Source organism: Colobus angolensis, unplaced genomic scaffold (assembly GCF_000951035.1).
Source record: "Colobus angolensis palliatus isolate OR3802 unplaced genomic scaffold, Cang.pa_1.0 Scaffold370, whole genome shotgun sequence".
Taxonomy (NCBI): domain Eukaryota; kingdom Metazoa; phylum Chordata; class Mammalia; order Primates; family Cercopithecidae; genus Colobus; species Colobus angolensis.
In genome coordinates, this window is record NW_012117044.1 from 2264396 (window position 1) to 2285794 (window position 21399).

Consider the following 21399-nt stretch of genomic DNA (forward strand, 5'->3'; position numbering starts at 1 on the left):
GATGGCTATAATCAAAAAGACAGATAATAACAAGTGCTGGTGAAGAAGTGGTGAAACTGGAACCCACATACAGTGCCAGTGAGTAAGTAAAATGGCACAGTCACTTTTGAAAAGAGAAATGAGAGAGTATAAAGCAAATGAATAATTACGCGATTCTCTAATTTCATCATCTTCTGATTCAACCAAGGAATAATTCTCCAGTGGAAGAATGAGTAAGATGTAGTCCTGAATGTGAACTGGAAATATCCGTATGGACTCTCCTAGTTTGGGTCACTGAGAAGGCCTAGAAGTAATGACCAACTCACGGCAGTAAGCATTCCTATACCTAGGCTGCCATGTTGAAATACCATTTTGTACTAAAATAAATCAGGACTTCTTATGGGTGATTCCAAGTGCTCTCTCATATCACAGAGCAAGAATTGATCCAGAACGACTACGATTGTAACACAAGGACTCAGGAGCTGGTGTGCACAGACTCTCACAGGCCACAGGTGTGATAAAGAGGAGCTTGAATAACGGATAACAGGTGCAGGAGCACAAGGCACATCAACTACATTTATATCCATGACATCACAGTGATACTTACAAACAAGTATCTTTTGGAGAATCACTCCAAAAACTGATTAAAAAATCAAGCACGGGCCGGGCGCAGTGAGCCACTCTTGTAATCCCAGCACTTTGGGAGACCGAGGCAGGTGGATCACAAAGTCAGGAGTTTGAGACCAGCCTGACCAACATGGTGAAACGCCATCTCTACTAAATACACACAAAAAATTAGCCGGGCATGGTGGCAGGAGCCTGTAGTGCCAGCTACTTGGGAGGCTGAGGCAGAAGAATGGCATGAACCTGGGAGGCAGAGCTTGCAGTGAGCCAAGATCGTGTCACTGCACTCCAGCGTGGGTGACAGAGTGAAACTCCGTCTCAAAAGAAAAAAAAATCAAGCATTTACCCTACATACATGGAAGTGAATAGTAGAAGAGGAAAAGTTTCTCTTTAAAGTATTACAGCTAATATATAAAGAGAAATGATTGAATAGAACACCACCACTCTACGTTCTTAAGAAATTGATGGTTCTAGGCATTGAGCACCAACAACTGATAACATCTAACATCATTAAAAGGACACAACCAGTCTTTATGCGCCTCCTAACGAGAAAACAAAGCAGTTTTGCTGAAAAATAAAAATCAAATTTAAATCCTGTCCAACTGCTAGATGTTTTGTCTACAGGGTAACTACAAATACATGGCTATTTAAATTAATCTTAACAAAGATTAAATAAAATTTAAAATTTAGTTCTCCAGTCTCATTAGCCACATTTAAAGAGCTTAGTAGCCACAACCCACAGCTCAGATATACATTCTGCTCATCACAGAAGTTCTATTAGTATTGCTCAGTACCCATTCACAGGAAATACAGGAGGGCCTGTGAAACTGCAGAGGGATGCAAAGCAATCCACAAAGTCCAGAATACAAGAAACTCTACAGACCAAAGACTTGGTTTATTAAATAAAATGTAACCAAAAAAAGAAATGGGAAGGAAAGATTGTTCACTAAAAATGTTAAAAGATAGACTGAAAAACAGTAAGGAAAATCAGGTAAAAGTAAACTGTGATGCTTACAGAAGCATGGAGGAAGAAACCAGGAAGAAAAGGAAAGCATCACCTTAAGAGGCTGGACCACACCTCCTTCTACAGGGAGGAAGGGGACTGTGGCTGGTGTCACAATTGAGCAGCAATGCTTGATTTCCCAGCCTGGGTGTTGAGTACAGGGATATTCACCTTCTGGCAACCCATTAAGCTAAACAATTGTTTTTACGTGGTTTTCTATATCTGTATTAAATTTCACCATAAAAAAATGGTTAAATAAAATCTCATAAAGTGCACTAAGTGTTATCTGGCGAATTACAATAGGCAGTATGATAGCAGGGCCTCTGTGAGAAGTGACATCTAAGCCAAACTGAATTGACAAAAAAGAAGGCAGTCTTTGGAAGATCAGAATATTCTAGAAGGGAATACAGAGAAAGGGGCTGGCGCGATGGTTCACTCCTGTAATCCCAGCACTCTGGGAGGTTCCAAGGCAGGAAGATCACGCGAACCCAGAGTTCGAAAGTAGCTCAACATGGTGAAACATTATCTCTACAAAAAATGCAAAAATTAGTCAGGCCTGGTGGCTCATGCCTATAGTCCCAGCTACTGTGGAGGCTGAGATGGGAAGATCTCTTGAGCCCAGGAGGTTGCGGCTGCATTGAGTCATACACTTGTGCCACTACACTCCAGCCTGGGCTGCAGAACGAGACCACATCTCAAAGAGAGAGAGAGAGAAAGAGAAGAGGTCTCAGAGGAGGTTGAGCTGTGGTGAGTTTGAGTACTGAATGAATTCCAGTGTGATTACAAAGTGGTGAACTGCAGGAAGAACATTTAGAGGTATCACAGATTTCTCTATGCTTACAAACAGTAGAAACTATAAATGTTAACTCAGGGGTGCTACATATATCCCAGTGATAAGACATAAAATACATCTGATGTATAAAAACTTATGTGTAATGCTTCAAAATAAAGATGCACACTACTGTCCACACTGGAAGCTGAACCTGTCCTCTGTGGGCCACATACATGGTCTAACTAAACTCAGAACATGTTACTGTTTAGGATGCATGAAGTGCCCACTGCAATATCTGGGAGAATGACCTGTAATCCTGTAAAAATAAGAAGCCAACAACAGGTAAGCAATATTGACATCAGATAATCTTATTCTAAAACAATTCTCTAATTCTCTATTAAATCAAATGTACTACCCAGCCTTACCTCCTCTAAATCCCAGTCATGGGGGGCCTCCACAAGAAATCTGGAACAGTCCAAAGAGTCAGCCTTATGCTTACACTCTCTGTCAGGCTGGTTGACACGAAACAACCCTCCAAGCTCTTCTCGGATATCTCCATCTTCTTCTTCATTATCTTCTGCCACTAAAGAGGACACCATGGTAGAAAAGTGAGAACAAAAACCACAGCCCTAGAAGACCTATCGTTTTTAACCAGTTAGGCCATGAGTCTTCGAACTCAGGAACTGAGGGCCTCTGTCTGTGATGGGTATGGCAATAGCCACATATGAGTTAGGCATTGAGAGGGCAGGGCGGTCACAAGTTAAGAGAGCCAGGAAGCTATTGCTCTACATGTGTGGGGCTCCTGCGCTCCTGCACAGCAGCAGCTAAGAGGCCGAGGAGTGAGAATATTGGCGGTGGAGGGAGGGAAGGGACATTTAAAGGCTGAGCTTTAGATTACTAAAGAAGAGTGCTAAAGAGTGTTGAGCCTCTCATCACTAAGAGTACCTAGACAAAACCTGAATGAAAAACAGTATACAGCAACCTTCCCAATTCACTGGGCTGAGCCCAAAAGTCTCACCATGTGGCCTTGATCTCACCATGCAGTAACCAGGGAGCACAATGTAAAGTTCATCACTATATATTTATTTTTGCATTAGTTCTACCAGAAAGAATATATAGGTAAGTTTAGTAAAGCATAAAATCAGAGGACAAGGGCAAAAGGGAGAATAAAATGTGTTATACAGTGTTCTAATTCTCAGAAAGGAAAAAAGTAAATATTTTTATGGGCAGAAATATTTTTTTGGCACTAATCTACAAAAAAATTCTCATGAAGGACTTTTAAATAGGGAACACAACATAATGCAATGGACAGCATTTGCATCAAGTTTTACAGCAAACCCATTAAATCTACTTTATGAGACCAATGTGTAGTCCTCATAAGCTGATGATTAGAGACATCTGTCAAACATGAAATGTCATGGACAGCAATTATGGATGTCAACAATACCAGCCCAATCCTCCAACCAATTCCCTCATCTAAATATTCAGAGAAACTAAGACATTTCCAGCTCTGAACCAGAATTCTTTACCTGTCCCATAAATAAGCTTTCGGAGGTTTGGAGCTGCTTGCTGCTGCCTCAGAAAGGCCTCGGCTGCCTTTCTGGAAAGGTCTTCCTTCCACTTGAGGGCACCTGAAACAACCAATGCCAACCTCCAGTTAGGCTTGTTTACATGCCTCCCCTCCCTCAAGATCCAGCCACAATGCAGCATTTCCACAGTTAACAAAATCACAGAATCAACAGACCCCCAAATGGAGACATTCCATTGGGTACCATTTCGACAGCCAAGTTCATAGCAGCAACCAACTAAATTTAAGCTTACCTGAGGTTTCTTTGGAATCATTATTTTCTTCCTTGTAATCTTCTTCCTCTTTGAGTAAATCTTCTATATCACTGGTCTCATCAATTAAGTTCCTTGGCCCCAGTTTCTGACCACTGCTCACTTGAGAAGGCTTTGAAAGCTTTTTTCTAATAGCCTCTTCATTTTCTGAGTCCTCTTCCTCTGCACTGAGTGAGGAGCTTTCTTCAGATTCATCTTCAGACGCAAACGCCTCTTCAGCTGTGCAATGCCCAGAATCGGAAGTGAGGAGAGCTGCTTTCTTCATCAGCAAAGACTTCTCCAGATTCACATGGTCACTCTGGCGATTAGCTGGCGACAGCCCTGCTTTACTACCTTCTCCAACAGCCTTTGATTCTGAAATGCCCCTCTCTCCTGCAGTGCAGTCCTCTTCTTCACTGCTTTCATCAGCTTCCTCTGCTTCCCCTTCTTCCGCTGAGCTCCTCTCAAGGTCATCGTCACTGTCAGCAAATGCTGGCAAATCCATTTCACTGTCTTCTTCCAACTCTTCAAGTTTCCGTCGTTTGACGCCTTTACCAGCCATATACTGATCAGTCATCTCAGCATTTTCCTCCTCTTCTGCTTCCTCGTCACTAGAGCCGTTTTCCAACTCGTCATCTTCGGACATTTCATTATCTTCTTCATCACTATCTCCAGATTCATCTTCATCTCCAAAAATGGCTTTCCGACGCATTCGCCCAGTTTTTAAGTCCATTTGTTTTTCCTCCTTTGGCATCAATAGCCTGTATTACCAAGGAAATACAAAATAATTCAATTTGTACATTAATCAGCTAATCTAGAAATGGCAATACAGTCAATGAAAAATACAAAGAAACAGAAAATGTCAAGGAATTGTTTAAGATGACATAGCATAGGGAAAAATGATCTGATAAACAATGGAAGAATTAATAAGCAAACTCGGGCATGGTTCCCTAACACCACACTTCAAAAAACTTAGAGAGAGAATAAACGAATAACCCTTAAAAAACAAAAACCTAATTTTAGAAAAAAATTGCTCAAAAGGGAAGTTAGTGTTTTGTAGATTTTTTTGAAAGCTGATTAATTTCTAAGCTAAAAATACGTGATCCTTAAGAGAAATGGCCGAGTCCAGGCCCAAGGCAGGAAAAGGGCAACATGAGCCTGGATCCTCTTGTTCTGTCAGAAAGGAAGAAATGCTCAAAGACTAACAGAGACAGTTGAAAGGACACAGGAGACAGGCTGAAGGCTCCTGCGGCCAAATCTGGGACAGCATAGGCATCAGGAAGAATAATGATAGTGATGGAAAATAACCCATGGAACAAAACGCAAGTGCATTAGTCAGCAGTGATACGGAAATAAAGGGGAGAAGTGAAAGCTCTTTGTTAAAAATGCCAGCTAACAAATGTAGGAGGAATGACAGAGGAAGAACATACATTTTAAGTCACCATTGCCATAATTGGTAGAGAAGAATCATCAGGAGGCTAAAATCACAGTATAAAAGAAAACTGTATGAAGCTATTTAATGTAGCAAGATATATAAAATTATGGAAACATAAATTTGAAAAAACTGAAAATCACACCAAAAGAGATGGATAAGTTAGAATACAGCAATAATAGGCCAGGCATAGTGGCTCACATCTGTAATCCCAGGACTTTGTGAAGCCAAGGCAGGAGGATTGCTTGGGCCCAGGAGCTCGAGACCAGCCTGGGAAACACAGTGAGACCTAATCTCTAGAAAAAAAAAAAATTAGCTTGGAGTGGTGGCGCACTCATGTAGTCCCAGCTACTTGGGGGGCTGAAGCGGGAGGACCACTTGAGCCTGGGAGTTCAAGGCTGAAGTGAGCCCAGATCATACCATTGCACTCTAGCCTGGGAGACAAAGTAAGATCTTGTCACACACACAAAAAAGAATACACCAATAATAACAAAATGGTGACTACATAAAGACTGTATAGAAAAAGGAAATGCTCAGAATATAGAAATAAAGTTATGTATTTTAACTGTAACTATATTAGAACAGAGTATTCTTGTAGACAAAGATGACTAGAAGGATATGCAAAAATGAAAATCGCTAGTAACCTCATTATAAAGGAGTGATCTTTCGGTGAACACTTCGTATCTGTCAGGCATTCTGCTAGGTAGTTTATGCATATTGTAACAAATTACTAACTAGATAATCTCAAAATTTTCAGATAAATTTTACTGGGAGTCATCAATCAATACAACAAAGCCATTGTTTTGCAAACATTGACCATGTATAAAGGTATACAAATTCCCAACCCAGACTGAAAAATAATTCACATAAGACATACATCCATGGAAACCTACCCACGGGAGATAATACAGCATAATCTAAATAAAACTTTCAGAGACAAGGCATGTGGCTTCTGGACAGGCACAAACTCCTTGACTCTGCTCTAGTGTTTTGCCCACCAAAAGAAAGCCAAGTGGCCTCACGTCTCTTAAAACACAAAAGGCAACCTATGGAAGATGGCGTGGTATTTGAGGAATATTTGGGGTCTGCTGAAAAATGCATCCTGTATTTTATTTCAAGAAAAGACTCCCTGTAATGTCAGGTAAGTGAAGAGCCCTGAGAGACACATGCACACACAAAGAAAAACAAAACAACATAGAATGAATCCCACCAAAATGTGTTATGATGGCTGAATTACGGGTGATATGATCTTCTGTAATACATCTTTTTATTAAAAATAGAAAAAAAGCAGACTTACCCTTGATTATCTATATCCTCTGACCCAAGTGGCTTGGAATCAGAAAACAGTGTCACTCGACTTGAAGCCATCTTGGCATCAATGGTGGAGTAGGTAGAGATGAGACTCTGGACCAGTTCATGGGTGGGCCCCACCTCGTCCTGTCAAGATCACCAAGAAAGAGCACGTGAAAAAAGCACAAACATCCTGGAGAGACACTGGTTTCACTCAGTTTCTCAAAATTATCTTAGACACATTTCCTAAGAACCTTTCTTAATGCCTCAAAAAGCAGAGAAGAAAATCCTTACAACAAAGCTTGAAATGGATCCCCATGTCCATTAAACTTTTCCAAAGTTCAGGGAGTATATAACCTGATAACCTAAACACCTAGCTAAAAAAACCTCAGCTCCAATGCTACAACAATGCTAGCTTTTCTAACATTTTAAAATAACCCTGATTTTAACCCAATAAAATTCCACTTCAGAACTAAGAAATAAATATTTGAAATCCACTTTAAAATACAGAATGAGGAGACCATTGTGAATGAGAAAAAGACCAATGAGAGCTGAAAAGCACACTGATTTTGTACAAACGGGGATGGGCCGTGCAGGCACCACATGGCAGCAATGCCTGCGCTGGGGCCGTGGATCAAGGAGGAATGGACAGGACTCTTCTGCTTGGTACAATGGAAAAAAAGTATTCTTCTTATCCTATATATTTACAATATGCATTTGGGCCTTTATTATAAGTACAAAAGAAAAATCTTCAATAAATAAAAGCTGACTACATTATTTTTTGTGATTAAAAAATAGATTCAGAAAGAATAATGAGAGTTCAGAGAAATGACTCCCATCTCACTGATACCTGAAAACCATGGCTGCCACCAAGGTCAACATAGACAGCGTCTTTGTCATACAGCACACCCCCAACTCCAGAAAGAGGCGCATAAACCAGCTTCTCCTTCTCATTTAAACAGCGCTTCTTTTGTTGTTCAGGAAGAGCACAAGGGTCTGGGAGGAAACTGATGTCACTCACAGCAAAATCTCCTACCCCTGGAAGACAGGACCAAAAGCAGGCTTCAGCTGACAAGAAGTCAGAAGTATCTACTGTTGACTGGGGGTTAAAAACGAACCATAGTCCAAGGGCTTAACCCATGACACTAAAGAAGGGCATTGTGCCACACTGGAACAGTGGCCCGCTAGCTACAAGACAAGAGGTCAGAGAAGAGGGGATTCGGTAACACCTTTGCAGGCCTGCACATAGCTGGGTTACTTTAAAAGCCTCCAGCAAGGCCATCTTCCCTTGTTTGGTCATTTTTCAGTTTTCCTGAGAAATGAGGTCATCCCAAGAATCCTATGTGTAATTCTAGTATGTTCTACAACAAGAGAATACCTGGCATGTGAATTTGGCTTTTATTTTTCAAGTGTGCTCCTCTTAAATAACCATAAAGTGACACCTTCCGGTCACATTTGATGTTTGTTCGGATATCCTCTGGGTTTGTCAAATCTTCCATCCTAGAAAAATAAACTCAATCATGCAGCAGAAATGAATGCCAAAGTTCCTATACCTCCTTTCAGGTGTCAATGACTCATCACACTATTGTCCACTAAGCACATCATTTAGAAAACTAGAAAATGCAGAAATAAGGAAGCACCGTTCACCGTCCAGCAGCGGAAAAGGGGTAGGCACACAACTGTGTCTCTAGGCTGAAAGTGACATTTTCATTCCAGAAGACACCAGACAGAGAGATGATGTCCACCTGGGGTCGGGGAAGAGTGAAGAACATATTCAGAAAATCCCTTTCTGGAAGAGGACAGGCCTGTGCTTTGGGATTTTTACTGTGGCTTGGATTCTGGCAGGTGGGAAAAGGGTATTCCAGGCTGAGAAAACCACAAGGAAGAGCACAAAGGAAGGAAACTGAAGGCACACACGAAGGACTCAAGCACTCGGGCACGAAGGCGGCATCACTCAAAACCGAGGCTGAACGTAGGATGGGGCCACACTCTGTAGCCTTAAATGCTTCCAAGTCCTCCCATTTTCCTAAACATCTCATAATTAATTTACTCCCAAAGGCACAGCATCTTTGAGCAATGATATAAGTAGACATTTTCCATCAACTACACTTCTATCTCCACTATTCAAATCAGCACAAAATGAATCCTATCACTGTTCTTTTTCTAGCCTTTTTAGCTTTGAAATATATGGCCCAGGAAGCAACAGTTTACAATCATGTTTTACCTGTCTGCCAGGATATAAGGGTGAGAAGTTTGCCATGTGAGAGGCCTAAACTTCATAACTGTAATAAAACGGCCCAGATTGTGGATTTCTTGGTTTTGATATTCTCCATGCACCATTCCAGAAAGGTAGAACAGCTTGGCACCCTAAACATTAGAGCAAAATTAAAAATTAAATTTCAATTAAATTCTCATCAATACTGCAACAAAATAAAAGTTCTAAACAAGAAGCAATCCTAAGAAGGGAGACTTCCAGCAAAGTCACCGTCCTGAGGCTTCCAGGCTTGTTGGCTTCTTTCAGGACTTATTAGAACCCCACAGAGGCAGACTGCTCTGCAGTTGAGCCGGGGCATCCATCTAAGTAATGGTGAGGAGAGGGAGGTGAGGCGTCTGAGCACAGAAACGGTTCTGTGGCTGATGGACCAGAACAGTATAGAAAGGAAGGGGCAGTGCCTGGTCCTGTAACTAGGAGAAATTTCTGATGTATTCTATTATATAAAATCCTGACCCCAAAACAGCCAGACACTGCCTGGCGCAGCAGGTACAGAGACAAATGAGATACACCAAGAAGCCCAGAACAAGCACTCTCTTGAGGGAAACCTTCCAGAAGACTGAACACACACACAAAGGAATTCAGCAGGCCAGAGACTGAACACATACACAAAGGAATTCAGCAGGCCATAGACTGTGAACACACACACACAAAAGCATTCAGCAGGCCAGAGGCTGAACACACACACAAAGGAATTCAGCAGGCCATAGACTGTGAACACACACACACAAAGGAATTCAGGAGGCCAGGGACTGTGAACATACACAAACGGAATTCAGGAGGCGAATCCTAGAGAGACGTTTAGTAATGTCTCTTCAGTAATTTTACTTTTCTTTTGAGATAAGAGTCTCACTCTGTTACCCAGGCTGGAGTGCAGTGGCGTGATCTCAGCTCACTGCACCCTCTGCCTCCTAGGTTCAAGCAATTCTCACTTCTCAGCCTCCTGAGTAGCCGGGATTACAGGTGCGCGCAACCACACTCGGCTAATTTTTGCATTTTTAGTACAGATGGGGCTTGGTCATGTTGCCCTGAGCTCAAAACTCTAGGCTCAAGTGATCCGACCGCCTCTGCCTTGCAAAGTGCTGGGATTAAAATTGTTAGCCACTGCGCCCGGCCTCTTCAGTCTATTTTAAAAGGATTATACTGCTAGTATCCAACAGTCATTTCTCCTCTTACCGGGTAAACTTCTGTCCAGAACCTGTGTTTTAATCGCTTCTTTGTCTTCTTCAGTTGCTTATTATGCTTGAAGGAGTCGAGGTGGGTGAGAACTCCCATAATTTTAGGAAAGCCATGTACTTGACAGATGTTTAGAAACTCAAATGTTTCCATTTCAAACCCAAAGCTGGCATCTATAAGCATCAGTACCTAAAAGCAGAACACACCATTTTTCAAAGAAACTACCAAAACAGACCACTTACACTAGGGGTTGGCAATTGGCCACGGGCAAAATCCCGCCCATCACCTGTGTTTGTAACTAAAGTTTTATTGGAACATAGCCACATTAATTCACTCACATCTTGTCTATGGCTGCCTGTGCACTACAACTGCAGAGCTAAGTAACTGCAAGAGACATGGCCCACAAAGCCAAAAATATTTACAATCTGGCCCTCAACAGAAAAGTCGCACTCCAGACTAAATCAAATAACTACATAGGCATCACCCAGACAGAGAAACCACCACCCTCTGACTTGCTCTAAAAGCCAACTATAAGACGATGTCCACTAGGATGCAAACTTCCATTACAAGAATTTTAATGTATGAGAAGTAACTCAGAAAAGGCTGGGTCTCACCTGGCCCTTGCCTAAGAAATTCTAATTTAAAGAAATCAAGTTTTCTGTGAGGTATTTTAAAGCCAAATAACAGGTCTCTGACATCCAAAGAATGGGAAGAAAGTGATAATCAATGAAATATATTAAATATGTACAGAAAACCAATCTCTTCTTTCAATCTCCTCATAGAAAAAAGAAATCTGTTTTTCGCTGAGAAGTATGCAATGGAAACCTCTATCTTATATGCTAATTTGGATAACTCAATTTCTAAGAAATTTTTTTTAAATAGCTGCCATTTTAGAATTAGATCAAAAAACAGTAAGATTATGATGAATGGTAGTCTATAAGAAAATATAAGCAGATGAGACCAATTTTTAACTTTTAAGATGCTTCAAAGATGCAAAATAATTTCAGAATTGATTCCTGGAAACTTCTAGTTTAAGTATTAAAAACATTTCTGTTTTTATTTTTGCATAGATAACTAAAAATAACAACAACAAAAAAAATGGAAACAGAAATGCCCATCTTTGATTAAACTAGGAAACATTCAAAATCCAAAACCACAGAATATATGAAGGTGCGCTTGTGAGAAAGCACAGCTGCCACTGTGGACTGAGGCAGCAAGCACAGCTTTCCAGCAACATTGGACCAGCTCAAAGGACAGGCGGAATATCCTCACACTACATTTAATGCCACAGAATGCCAGGGGGCAAGCAGCTGGTTGTAGGGTCAGGAATAACGGGGAACAAACAGTCCCTCAGCTGCCAGTCTTTGTCATCTAAGCCAGTGTTACTCCCCTAATCTACACATGCACGTACACACCCAAATTCACGTATTGTGTGTGCCTTTGCTGTACACAGGAGGCTTTGACAACCCACAGCAGAGCAATCAACATAAGCTAGGCTAAATAAATTATGGTGCCTCCATAAAATGGAATATTATATTAAAAAGGAGGCAGAGTTACAGTACGTACTTATTATATACCTCCAAGATACATTATATGAAAAAAGCAAAGCATAGAACAGTGTGTAAAATAAGCTACCATTTGTGTTTTTAAAGGGTGGTATGTGTGTTTATATGTATCTAGAAGGATACTGCTCTGCAGGGATCTGAGAGACCAGCTGTTATACCAAGGAAAAAGAAAAATGCACATTGTGTGTATCCTGCATTACAGTTAGAGTACTTTACCAAATGTGTGTGTTCCTTTTGAAAAATCTTTAAAAGATTACATAATAGGCATCTCTCTCAATGATGGATAAGAGGCTGGGAAGGCGAGCAGGGAGGGAGGAACAAAGAGGGAAAGGTTAACAGGTACAAAAATACAGTTAGACAGAATAAATTCTGGTGTCCAACAGCACAATAGGGTGGACTATAATTTATTATATAATTCAGAATAACTACAAGAATGAAACTGAAATGTTCCTAACACAAATAAATGATAAATGTTTGAGGTGATGGATATCCTAATTACCCTGATTTGATCATCACATATTGTATGCTTCTATCAAATACCACATGTACCCCATAAATATGTATAACTATTATGTATCCATAATAATTAAAAATAAAATTAAAGGCATCTCTTAATATGTATGTCTTTAATATTAGAAACTTGCTACATTTTACATAAAAGAGAAACAAATGACTTCTATGAACTATTTTGATCATTTCAAGTACATAAGATTTAGTAAGCTTACACTACATTAATAATAACTTATTTTTACTAATAGTAGCATTACATGTTCAAAATTTGAATGTTATTTAGTTTTCTGACATTACAAGGGCACAACTTTAAAATCTGTATTACTTTTTACTTTATATTTTAGGAGTATTCCTGGGCCAAAGTATAAAATCTGTAGCTCTTTGTCACCAAACAGCTGTCTAAAAAAAACCAAGGTATCTCTCACCCCACACTTCCTAATCAATATGGCTTACTTTTTTGCTATTTTGTTTTTATTTTTGCTAATTTAAAACATAAGTTAATAGAATACCAGAATAGTGAACATTATCATTTCCATAAATGCAAGAGTGTGTACATTTTCCATACACTGAGTACTGCCTAGATTTTTTATTGCTAACTCTGACCACTTCTTCAGGGCAATTCATGTACTTACTTTAGCATTATCATTAAGGATGAAGGTTCTGGAACCATCAGGAACAAGGGTCCCATCTTCACACAAGTTATTTAACTGCTGGGAGGCTCTATTTCATCTTATGTAAACTACAGATAATAACTACTCACCTCAAGGGTGCATCAAGGATTTATGTAAGCTAAATTTGTAGAAAGCAGTTAGCACAGTGCCAGGAAGAGTCCAAGAAAAAATGGTACTTACTATGATATATTTGTACGTATACATGTATACATATTAATGAGCTCTTATTAGTTGTGTTCATTAAAGGTTTTCTCCATCCTGTGATTTGCTTTTAGATTTTGGAATACATTTCATTGTGCATATTCCATTTTTATTATTAATATAACAACATTTATTACCATAATTATTATCAATTCAATCATATCTACTGTATCACTGATGATGACCATGATTCCTTTAATAATCATAGGACTCTCTTCCCTTCATCACGGGATAAATAACCTATCACGATGTTGTAAGTCTCCATCAGCACCCCAGGCTGCCCCTGCTGACTTACCAGATCTGCTACTTTAGCCAGATCAATCATCATGTTAATATCACACCCGCATTCAATAATGGTGAGTCTGCGCTTTTTACCTATAAGTGAAAAGATGAAAATTTAACTTTAAACCCTGAAAAAACTCTGAGCATCAACTCTAACTTTCATTTTTTAACTGCATCCAGTAAAACATCATATAAGTTTACAGGAGTGTACCAGAAGTTCGTTTTTATAGGCAAAAACTGGTAAAATAAAATAAATTCCATTCTGTTTTTCTTACTGTGTTCTAAATTTAAATAACATCAAAAGTCTACCCAGATGAATAAAAGTGCTCAAACAGGGAAAATTCTGACTGTACAGGCTCCATGATAACCATGATCCTGCTGTTCAACTGCAGGCCAAAGTCTTTACCTCTATCAAAACTTCCCGTATTCCCACTGTAGCTACAAACATCTTCAAACATAATGCAACAGAATATTCATAACAATAATTATTTCTAAATTAAGGTAAAAAGAAAATGGTCAAGAAAATATGGGCTGGATGCAGTGGGAGGCCAAGGCAGGTGGATCCCTTGAGCCCAGGAGTTTTGAGACCAGCCTGGGCCACATGGGGAAACCCCATCTCTCCAAAAAAAAAAAAAGGGAAAAAAAAGAAAAATTAGCCAGGCGTGGTGGCATACACTACTCAGGAGGCTAAGGTAGGAGGATTGCTTGAACTTGGGAGGCTGAGGCTGCAGTGAGCTGTAATCATGTAATCACACCACTGCACTCCAGCCTGTGCCACAGAGTAAGACTCTGTCTCAAAAAAGGGAAAAGAAAATATGGATGTTCCAAAGATAAAGAAAAGCCTCAATCCAACTATACTATTGCAATGACAAGAGATTTCAGACTGCACCTTCCCATTCTACCACTGGAAGTTTGTTTCATTTTCCCTCAAACTTGGAAAGGTCACCATCTCCCAAAGCAGACAATTCTCATAGGAAAAAGAGAACACTCGCACTTCCACCAGAATGTGGCTTCATAAGGCAAGCATGTGCACATTTTCAATGTGAACATTATTACATACTTATCTCCGGGAACTTACCCTTTTCTGAAGCTATAGCCAACTTAGCAAAAGTATAAGAGAGGTAACATGATATGACAATATTTAACATGTTCCGCTCAAGAAAACAACAAACGCATGCATGTCCCTCAGATGACAACAGCCACGCCAACTCTGCGTTTGTGGCGGCCTCTCCTACCTGACACAATCGTCACAGGGCCTCTGATCTCGGTCAGCTTCTGCCGGGTGAAGTTCCGAATGAGGCATTGTATCAAAGTGCTCTTTCCAACTTTTGGAGGCCCCATCACCACTACCACTATTGGTGGGGGCTCCAGTGGAGTTCGATCAACCACTGGAATATGATGCTTTTTTGTCTTCAAATCCTGAGTCCTATTCATTAAAAATATATAAATAAATAGTAAACTCACTTTCAAAATGGAGTAAAAGGTATCAACTTTGAAAGTAGACTTTTTTAGTACATTCATATATATGAGTACTTTAGCACATTTTATTGAGAGGACAACAGACAATACATAATTAACTTGTCAGTTATTAACTTGTTAACTTCTGGCCCCATCCAAGTAACTGCTGTTCAATAAAGATGTAACAAGACGACTTCAATAGCATAGAGAGCTGAAAATTAAACACTCCTTAAATTATCTGACCGTTTTAAGAGTGATTTTAATAGTTTTTTTAAAAAACCAAAAGGTAAATACCGAAGCAGTGCATCATAACAGAGCAGAGGCTCTGGAGTTAAATTTGGCTCTCCTACTTAATGGTTACATGATTGGAGGTAACTTGTTCTCTTGACCTCAGTTTTCTTACCCATAAAATGAGGACAAGAATGATTCCTACTCTGGTAAGGCTGCTGGAAGCATTTAGTTGAATAATGTTTAAAGTATACCGCTAGGCATATCACAAGGACACACTAAATAAAGCTACGTTAGTATTAAATACTGTAATTTTTGTATTTTATATTACAACTATATAAAACATACCTGGGGGGAAAAGCACACTTATCACCATAGAAACAGTTTACAATTTAGGAATAAATAAATTCTATAAATTCTTGCATCTTGGGCAATAAACACCAACCAGTATGCAGATGCTGGAGGCAAGGCAGCTTCTATGGGAAAGCTTCTCACGTTTTAGTGAAAGCCACACACCACGCATCTCCATGTCCTTTGGAGCTGGACTAGACTCATGAATCCAAATGTCACCTGTGAGAGGCTCCTACTATTTAAAAAGAATCAATGGAAGAACGACCAGACTGTACCCTAACATACCTGTGAAAGGATCGAGCCATCCGCACAGCAGACTGAACTGCAAAAGCTTTGGGATTTCTCTTCCGGGCATCTTCCTCGTCTCCTAGCTGGAGATCTTGCAGATGCCGCCTCTTTTTCTTTTCAGCTTTGGGCCCACTGTTTTTCTTTCTGTGTTTTTTCTGGTCCTTAGTCTCCATTGTGGCTATTTGCCAATAACAAGTAACTCTAACCTACAAGGAAGAAGGTTGGGGTAAAGAGGTGGGAGAAGCATTTTACAATCCAGGCAATACCCAGGGAAAAACAGTAAATTTCATTTATTTCTTTATGAAGAGATGATGTATTTATTTACTGAACAAGGGTAGAAATTGCTTAACCATTGCCAATTTCATTTCTGTTATGCTATAAATTAGATGAGTTACCTCTCCTAAAGTTACATTTTATTGTTGTTACTTTTTATTCATCTTAAGTGTCAACATCAGCAGTATCTATTTCTGCAAGGATAGAAATATTCTATATCTGTATTTTTCAGCCATTTAGCCATCAGCCACATGTGGTTACTTACAATATACTTAGGGAAACTGAAAAAATGAATTTTTAATTAATTTCATTCTAACTCTAAAGTCACATGTGGCTACCACACCAGACAGCTCAGACCTAGGTATCAACTGGAGTAATGAAGTGGTTTCCCAACTTAAACTAAAACTTAAATTTTAATAAAAAATGTAAAACGTTTTTATGAACTTACAGTATGATCGCAGTATTACTTTTAGTACCTGTTGACTCTGTGAAACTCCTAAATTACCACTTACTTACATACATTTGAGAAATAGCAATATCTTAGCACATTTTATAGAGTACAACAGACAATATATAATTAACTTGTCAATTATTAACTTGTGAGATAGGACTGGTTCTAGATGATACCTGGAGACCCCATGAACTTACAGAGACCCTTCCAGTGATTTCTGAGTTACCTGGGAATCTGTGGCTAATAAATTGGTAATCACTGAATTAGTGAGGTTTTTTTTAGGAAATCGGGCTGCATAAAATCTGACAGCTTGATAAAAAAAAAGGGGGGAGCAGGATGCCATTTCATTCAATTAAGGTACTGTATTCATTCTGTTTAATAAATATTTTGTCTGTCTATGATGTGCTAGGCACTGTGCCAGTAAATGGATACAGCTATGGCCTGACTTGCAGAGGAAATCCAAACTAGTATCTTCCGCGCCAGGCAATAAGGGCGACATTGGAAGGCTGCGCAGAGTGCTACTGGAGCACGGAGGTAAGTCAGAGGCTTCCCACAGACCCACACACCAGCGGAAACAGAAAGTCTTTATATATCACCATAATGTCAAGAACACTGGCCGGGAGTGAGGAGAGCTAGGCGCTAGGAACGCTTTGAATCTGAAGAGCTGTGTGATTTCATTGATTATGTTTCTTCTCTGCTATATTTTAGTTCGGAACTTGTACTAATGTTTCTTTCCCTGTCCTTCTTCGGTGGGAAAAGCACAATTTCGGGTCAACAGATCCGGCTCAGGTCTAAGTCGCCTGCCGAGACCACGTCGCCAGGAAACTACGTCTCCCAGCCACCTTCCCTCCCTGTCCGGGTTCTCTGTAGGGATTCATCCGGTCACTCTCCCAACTACCACAGGACACCTCCGGCAGATAAGAAATATGCCGCTCCTCGGGAGCAAAGATGACCCAGAGGACCAGGGAAGGACCTTCCCACGCGCACGACGCGTGATCTTCCCAGTGCCCCAGAACCAGCGACCCCACCGCCGCCTACCCCAGCCCGCTGTACTGAACCTGCTGGCAACTGCGGCGACTCAACTCAGCATGGACACCGCCGGAAACGGAAATTCACCGTCGCGCCGAGTCTCCGGAGGGAAACAAGAAGGCAGGAAAAAGAGACCAGCGTGGGGACGGCTTTCAGGGCCTGAAGAAAGACTGCTGAAAAGCTGAGTGCGGACGCAGGCGCAGTCCGCGCAGTGCGTTTCACCGGGTCCGGGTGCCTACCGAAGCTGCTCCACCACGCCCTGGGAATCCGCGGCCTCAACTTCCGCAGTGGGACTCTGGAGCAGCGTGCACCGCGCTCGCCCAAGTCCTCGCCGAAGGCCAGGGCGGCTCTGCGGCCTGGCGCCGGTTAGTTAGTGTGGTGCAAAAGCCGGAAGGAGATGCATTTGGTCTTGGCCTCCCGGCAGTCACCGTGCCAGGGACGAATGGACTATCGCTCGATTTGGAGTCCACTTCCTCCTCTTTAAAGATGACAGATGAGGGGGATCTCGCGTTCTGGGGTGCCCTAAAGCCCTCTTTTGGCAGGGCGCGGGGTCTCACGCCTGTAATCCCTACACTTTGGGAGGCCGAGGTGGGAGGATCGCTTGAGCCCAGGAGTTCAAGACAAGCCTGGGCAACATAGGGAGACTATCGCTCTCTCTAAAAAAAGAAAAAAAAAAAAAATTAGCCGGCGTCGTGCCGGGCACCTGTGGTGCTTGTGGTCCCAGCTACTCTGGAGGCTGAGGTGGGAGGATCGCTTGATCCCAGGAGATGGAGTTTACAGTGAGCTGAGATGAGCCACTGCGTTCCAGCCTGGGCGACAGAGCAAGACGCTGTCTCTAAGAAAAATAAATAAAATAAGGCCCTATTTTGCCAGGACCAACAAACCCTGAGGGCAGGGACAAACTGACCAAGCCCCAACTGCCCCGCCTTCCCTGCTCCCAGGAAAGGGCTTTCTCTGAGGGAACAGAACATCTTGCCATTTTTTTCCTGCACAGCTTTGCCTTCCCAGGGATCCGCCCATTGCCACCTGAGGAAATGCCTTGGAGTCCATCTAATCCCCAGCCCAGCTACTTGGGACGCCTACAGAGCGTACATTGTCAGAGGATGTATCTTCCTGTAGTCTTAGAGGGTTTCTTTTCAATATGATCCCACTGGTGCATTCAAGGCTCAGTTCTACACCAAAAACTAGGCCCACTCCTGTCACGAGAACCCCAGGTGTCAGGTCCTCTCACAGGCACCTTGTTCTTGCCCTCAGCAGCCCCCAGGTATTCACTCCGCATATACTATATACTGGGTGCTGGACTAGGGAGGCTACCTACGTGGCACATGCTTCTCTTTCTGTGAAGAGCTTAGAATATTGTAACTTCTTCACACTACACCGCTTACTTCTTGAAGATTTCAGTATCCAGGTAGATAATCCTTCCAACGTCATTTTGGTCTCATGAAGCCCACTCCAGTCCTCTGCCCTACCTTAGTTTCCCCCTCCCTCCATGATCAGACCTTAGACCTTGTCAGGTCCAAGGACTGCAACCCCCACAGTATCCCACTCTGACCACCACCTCCTGTCTATCCAGGTCACTCCCTATACTGCCCTGAAACAAAACTCCTGCAACCTTACCAGCACCTCCAATCCAGATCTTACTACCTGTTTACTGTTTCTTCCTTCCTTTATGGCCCTCTCTAGTGAGCCAGCTTAAACTCCATGGCCAACCATTCTCAATGATCCCTTGCACACCTCCTTAACTCATGCACCTCCCTGTCACCTTCTATCTGCTTGGTAAGATGGGAGCCCTGGATAAGCCCAGCTCTCCATCTATTCCATGCCACAACAATGTAACTAAACATGGCTGGAGGAAAACAGGACCATGCCAGCAGTCCTCACTTTAATCATTCTTTGCCTGGTCTATTCAATCTCCCATTGTTCCAAGTGAGTATTTCACACTTCCTTCTGTCTGTTCAATCCTTCCCACTGCCTCTCCCTTCCTTGCCCCCTGCTTTGCTAAGAGAATAGAAGTGGTCAAAGTCTTCCACAGACTCCCACCTCCACCTCCACCCATCTACCTCCTATTGCCTGCCTGTGACTGTGGATGAACAACCGCTATGTCCAGCCAAAGAATCCTGCACTGGACTGCTGAATCCCATCATCTCTTACTGCTCCAGGGTGTCACTCCAGCCAGCCTATCCTTTCTCTAACATCAACAGTATTTCCCTTTCTACTGGACTCTTCTCATCATCACACAACATGCAGCTATTTCTGTCATCTTCAAAACAAAGAAACTACTCGACCCTATTTCCTATACCAGGACCTGCACCTTTTCTACGTTCCCTTTTGCAGCAAAACTTACAAAAGAACGGTCAATACATACTCTGGCCCCTCTCCTATTCTCTTTGATTCACTTGTCTCGCAGGACTCCATCTGCAGCCCTGGATGCTCTTTCTCAGCTGCATTTGCTGGTTCCCCTGCTCTCACCTATTTAAATTAGAGCAAGGCCATAGGTTTCGGGCTTCAGTTTTCTTTTCTTCTGTGTCTATACTTATTCCCTGGATGATCTCATTCTGTCTCAGTTTTATATTCCATCTGTATCAGTAATTGTTATGTTTTGGGTCTGTCCCTGCCCAAATTTCATGTGGAATTATAATCCCCAGTGTTAGAGGTGGGGCCTGGTGGGAGGTGATTGGATCATGGGAGCAGAGTCTTCATGAATGGTTTAGCACCATTCCTCTAGTGCTGTTCTCATGATAGAGTTCTCACAAGATCTGGTTGTTCAAAAGTGTGTAGCACCTCCCCGCCCCCCACTTCCTCCTGCTCCAGCCATGTGAGATATGCCTGCTTCTCCTTCAGCTTCCACCACGATTGAAAGTTTCCTGAGGCCTCCGCAGAAGCTGTCATGCTTCCTGTGCAGCCTGCAGAATAGTGAGCCAATTAAACCTCTTTTCTTATAAATTGCCTAGTCTCAGGTACTTCTTCATGGCAGTGAGAGAATGGACTAATACAGTTATCAATTTATTGCATCTCTGCTATAAACTCATTCTTCATTGCCTGCTCTGCAAAAACGGAACTGGGCCGTTTAAGTATTTCCTTCAGACATGATGTTAGGTTTTGTCAGTAGAGAGCAATGGAGAGAGCTTGCAGGCGAAAGCAGACTTTGTTCCTGGTTCTCCTATGCTCCTGGCCTGGCTCCTGCAGGTGGGTGTCTTCTCCAGAAACCCAGTGGCCAGTGGCCAGTGCCCAGCAGGTCCCACTCCTCCCTCCAGCTCCAGGCAGTTTTGTTATAGAGTAACTCTTCTGAGACACCGCTCCTTTCCCCAGCACCTAAAGAAGTATTTCTAGTAAGTTCCAGTGACATAGCACCAGTGACTCTCCTGACATGCAGAGGGCCATGACTGGGTTCCTCTGATGAGGTGCAGGGGAAGTGCACTAAGAGGAGAGGACTCTCCTGGGCTCTCTACCTCAGCCCTAGACTAGTGGTTGCTCCTTCTATACTTCCTACTAGTCTGTGCCTGGTTACTCCACTTCCCTGTTGCAATTAACACTTCTTTATGTACACATTTCCTGTTCAAATGACTGTGGGGCTTCTCTTTCCTAATTAGACTCTGACCAATACACTATCATTTGCCAATGACTCCCAAAGTTTTATCAATGACTCAGACCTCTAACCTGAACTCCAGCTGCCTCCATGACATATCCATTTGGATATTTAATAGACATTTCCAAAGTGATATGCCA

At 41.9% G+C, this 21399-nt stretch overlaps 1 protein-coding gene across 2 annotated transcripts in view; it reads right to left on the minus strand.

The window, feature by feature from the left end:
* BMS1 (BMS1 ribosome biogenesis factor) overlaps positions 1-18380 on the minus strand; it is a 47505-nt gene extending 29125 nt beyond the window's left edge. Inside the window, exons 1-12 of one of the 2 annotated variants that reach the window (XM_011953807.1) lie at positions 17703-18380; positions 15918-16126; positions 14831-15021; positions 13609-13688; positions 10367-10555; positions 9143-9285; positions 8297-8418; positions 7769-7956; positions 6926-7065; positions 4200-4957; positions 3908-4009; positions 2804-2961 (exon numbers count right to left, since the gene is read on the minus strand). In XM_011953807.1, the coding sequence (XP_011809197.1) occupies positions 2804-2961; positions 3908-4009; positions 4200-4957; positions 6926-7065; positions 7769-7956; positions 8297-8418; positions 9143-9285; positions 10367-10555; positions 13609-13688; positions 14831-15021; positions 15918-16093 (2247 nt within the window). In that variant the 5' untranslated portion in view covers positions 16094-16126; positions 17703-18380. Of the gene's footprint in view, positions 1-2803; positions 2962-3907; positions 4010-4199; positions 4958-6925; positions 7066-7768; positions 7957-8296; positions 8419-9142; positions 9286-10366; positions 10556-13608; positions 13689-14830; positions 15022-15917; positions 16127-16870; positions 17480-17702 lie in introns of those variants that run through there. The other variant, XM_011953806.1, reaches the window with a different exon arrangement.
* Positions 18381-21399: the final 3019 nt, after the last annotated feature.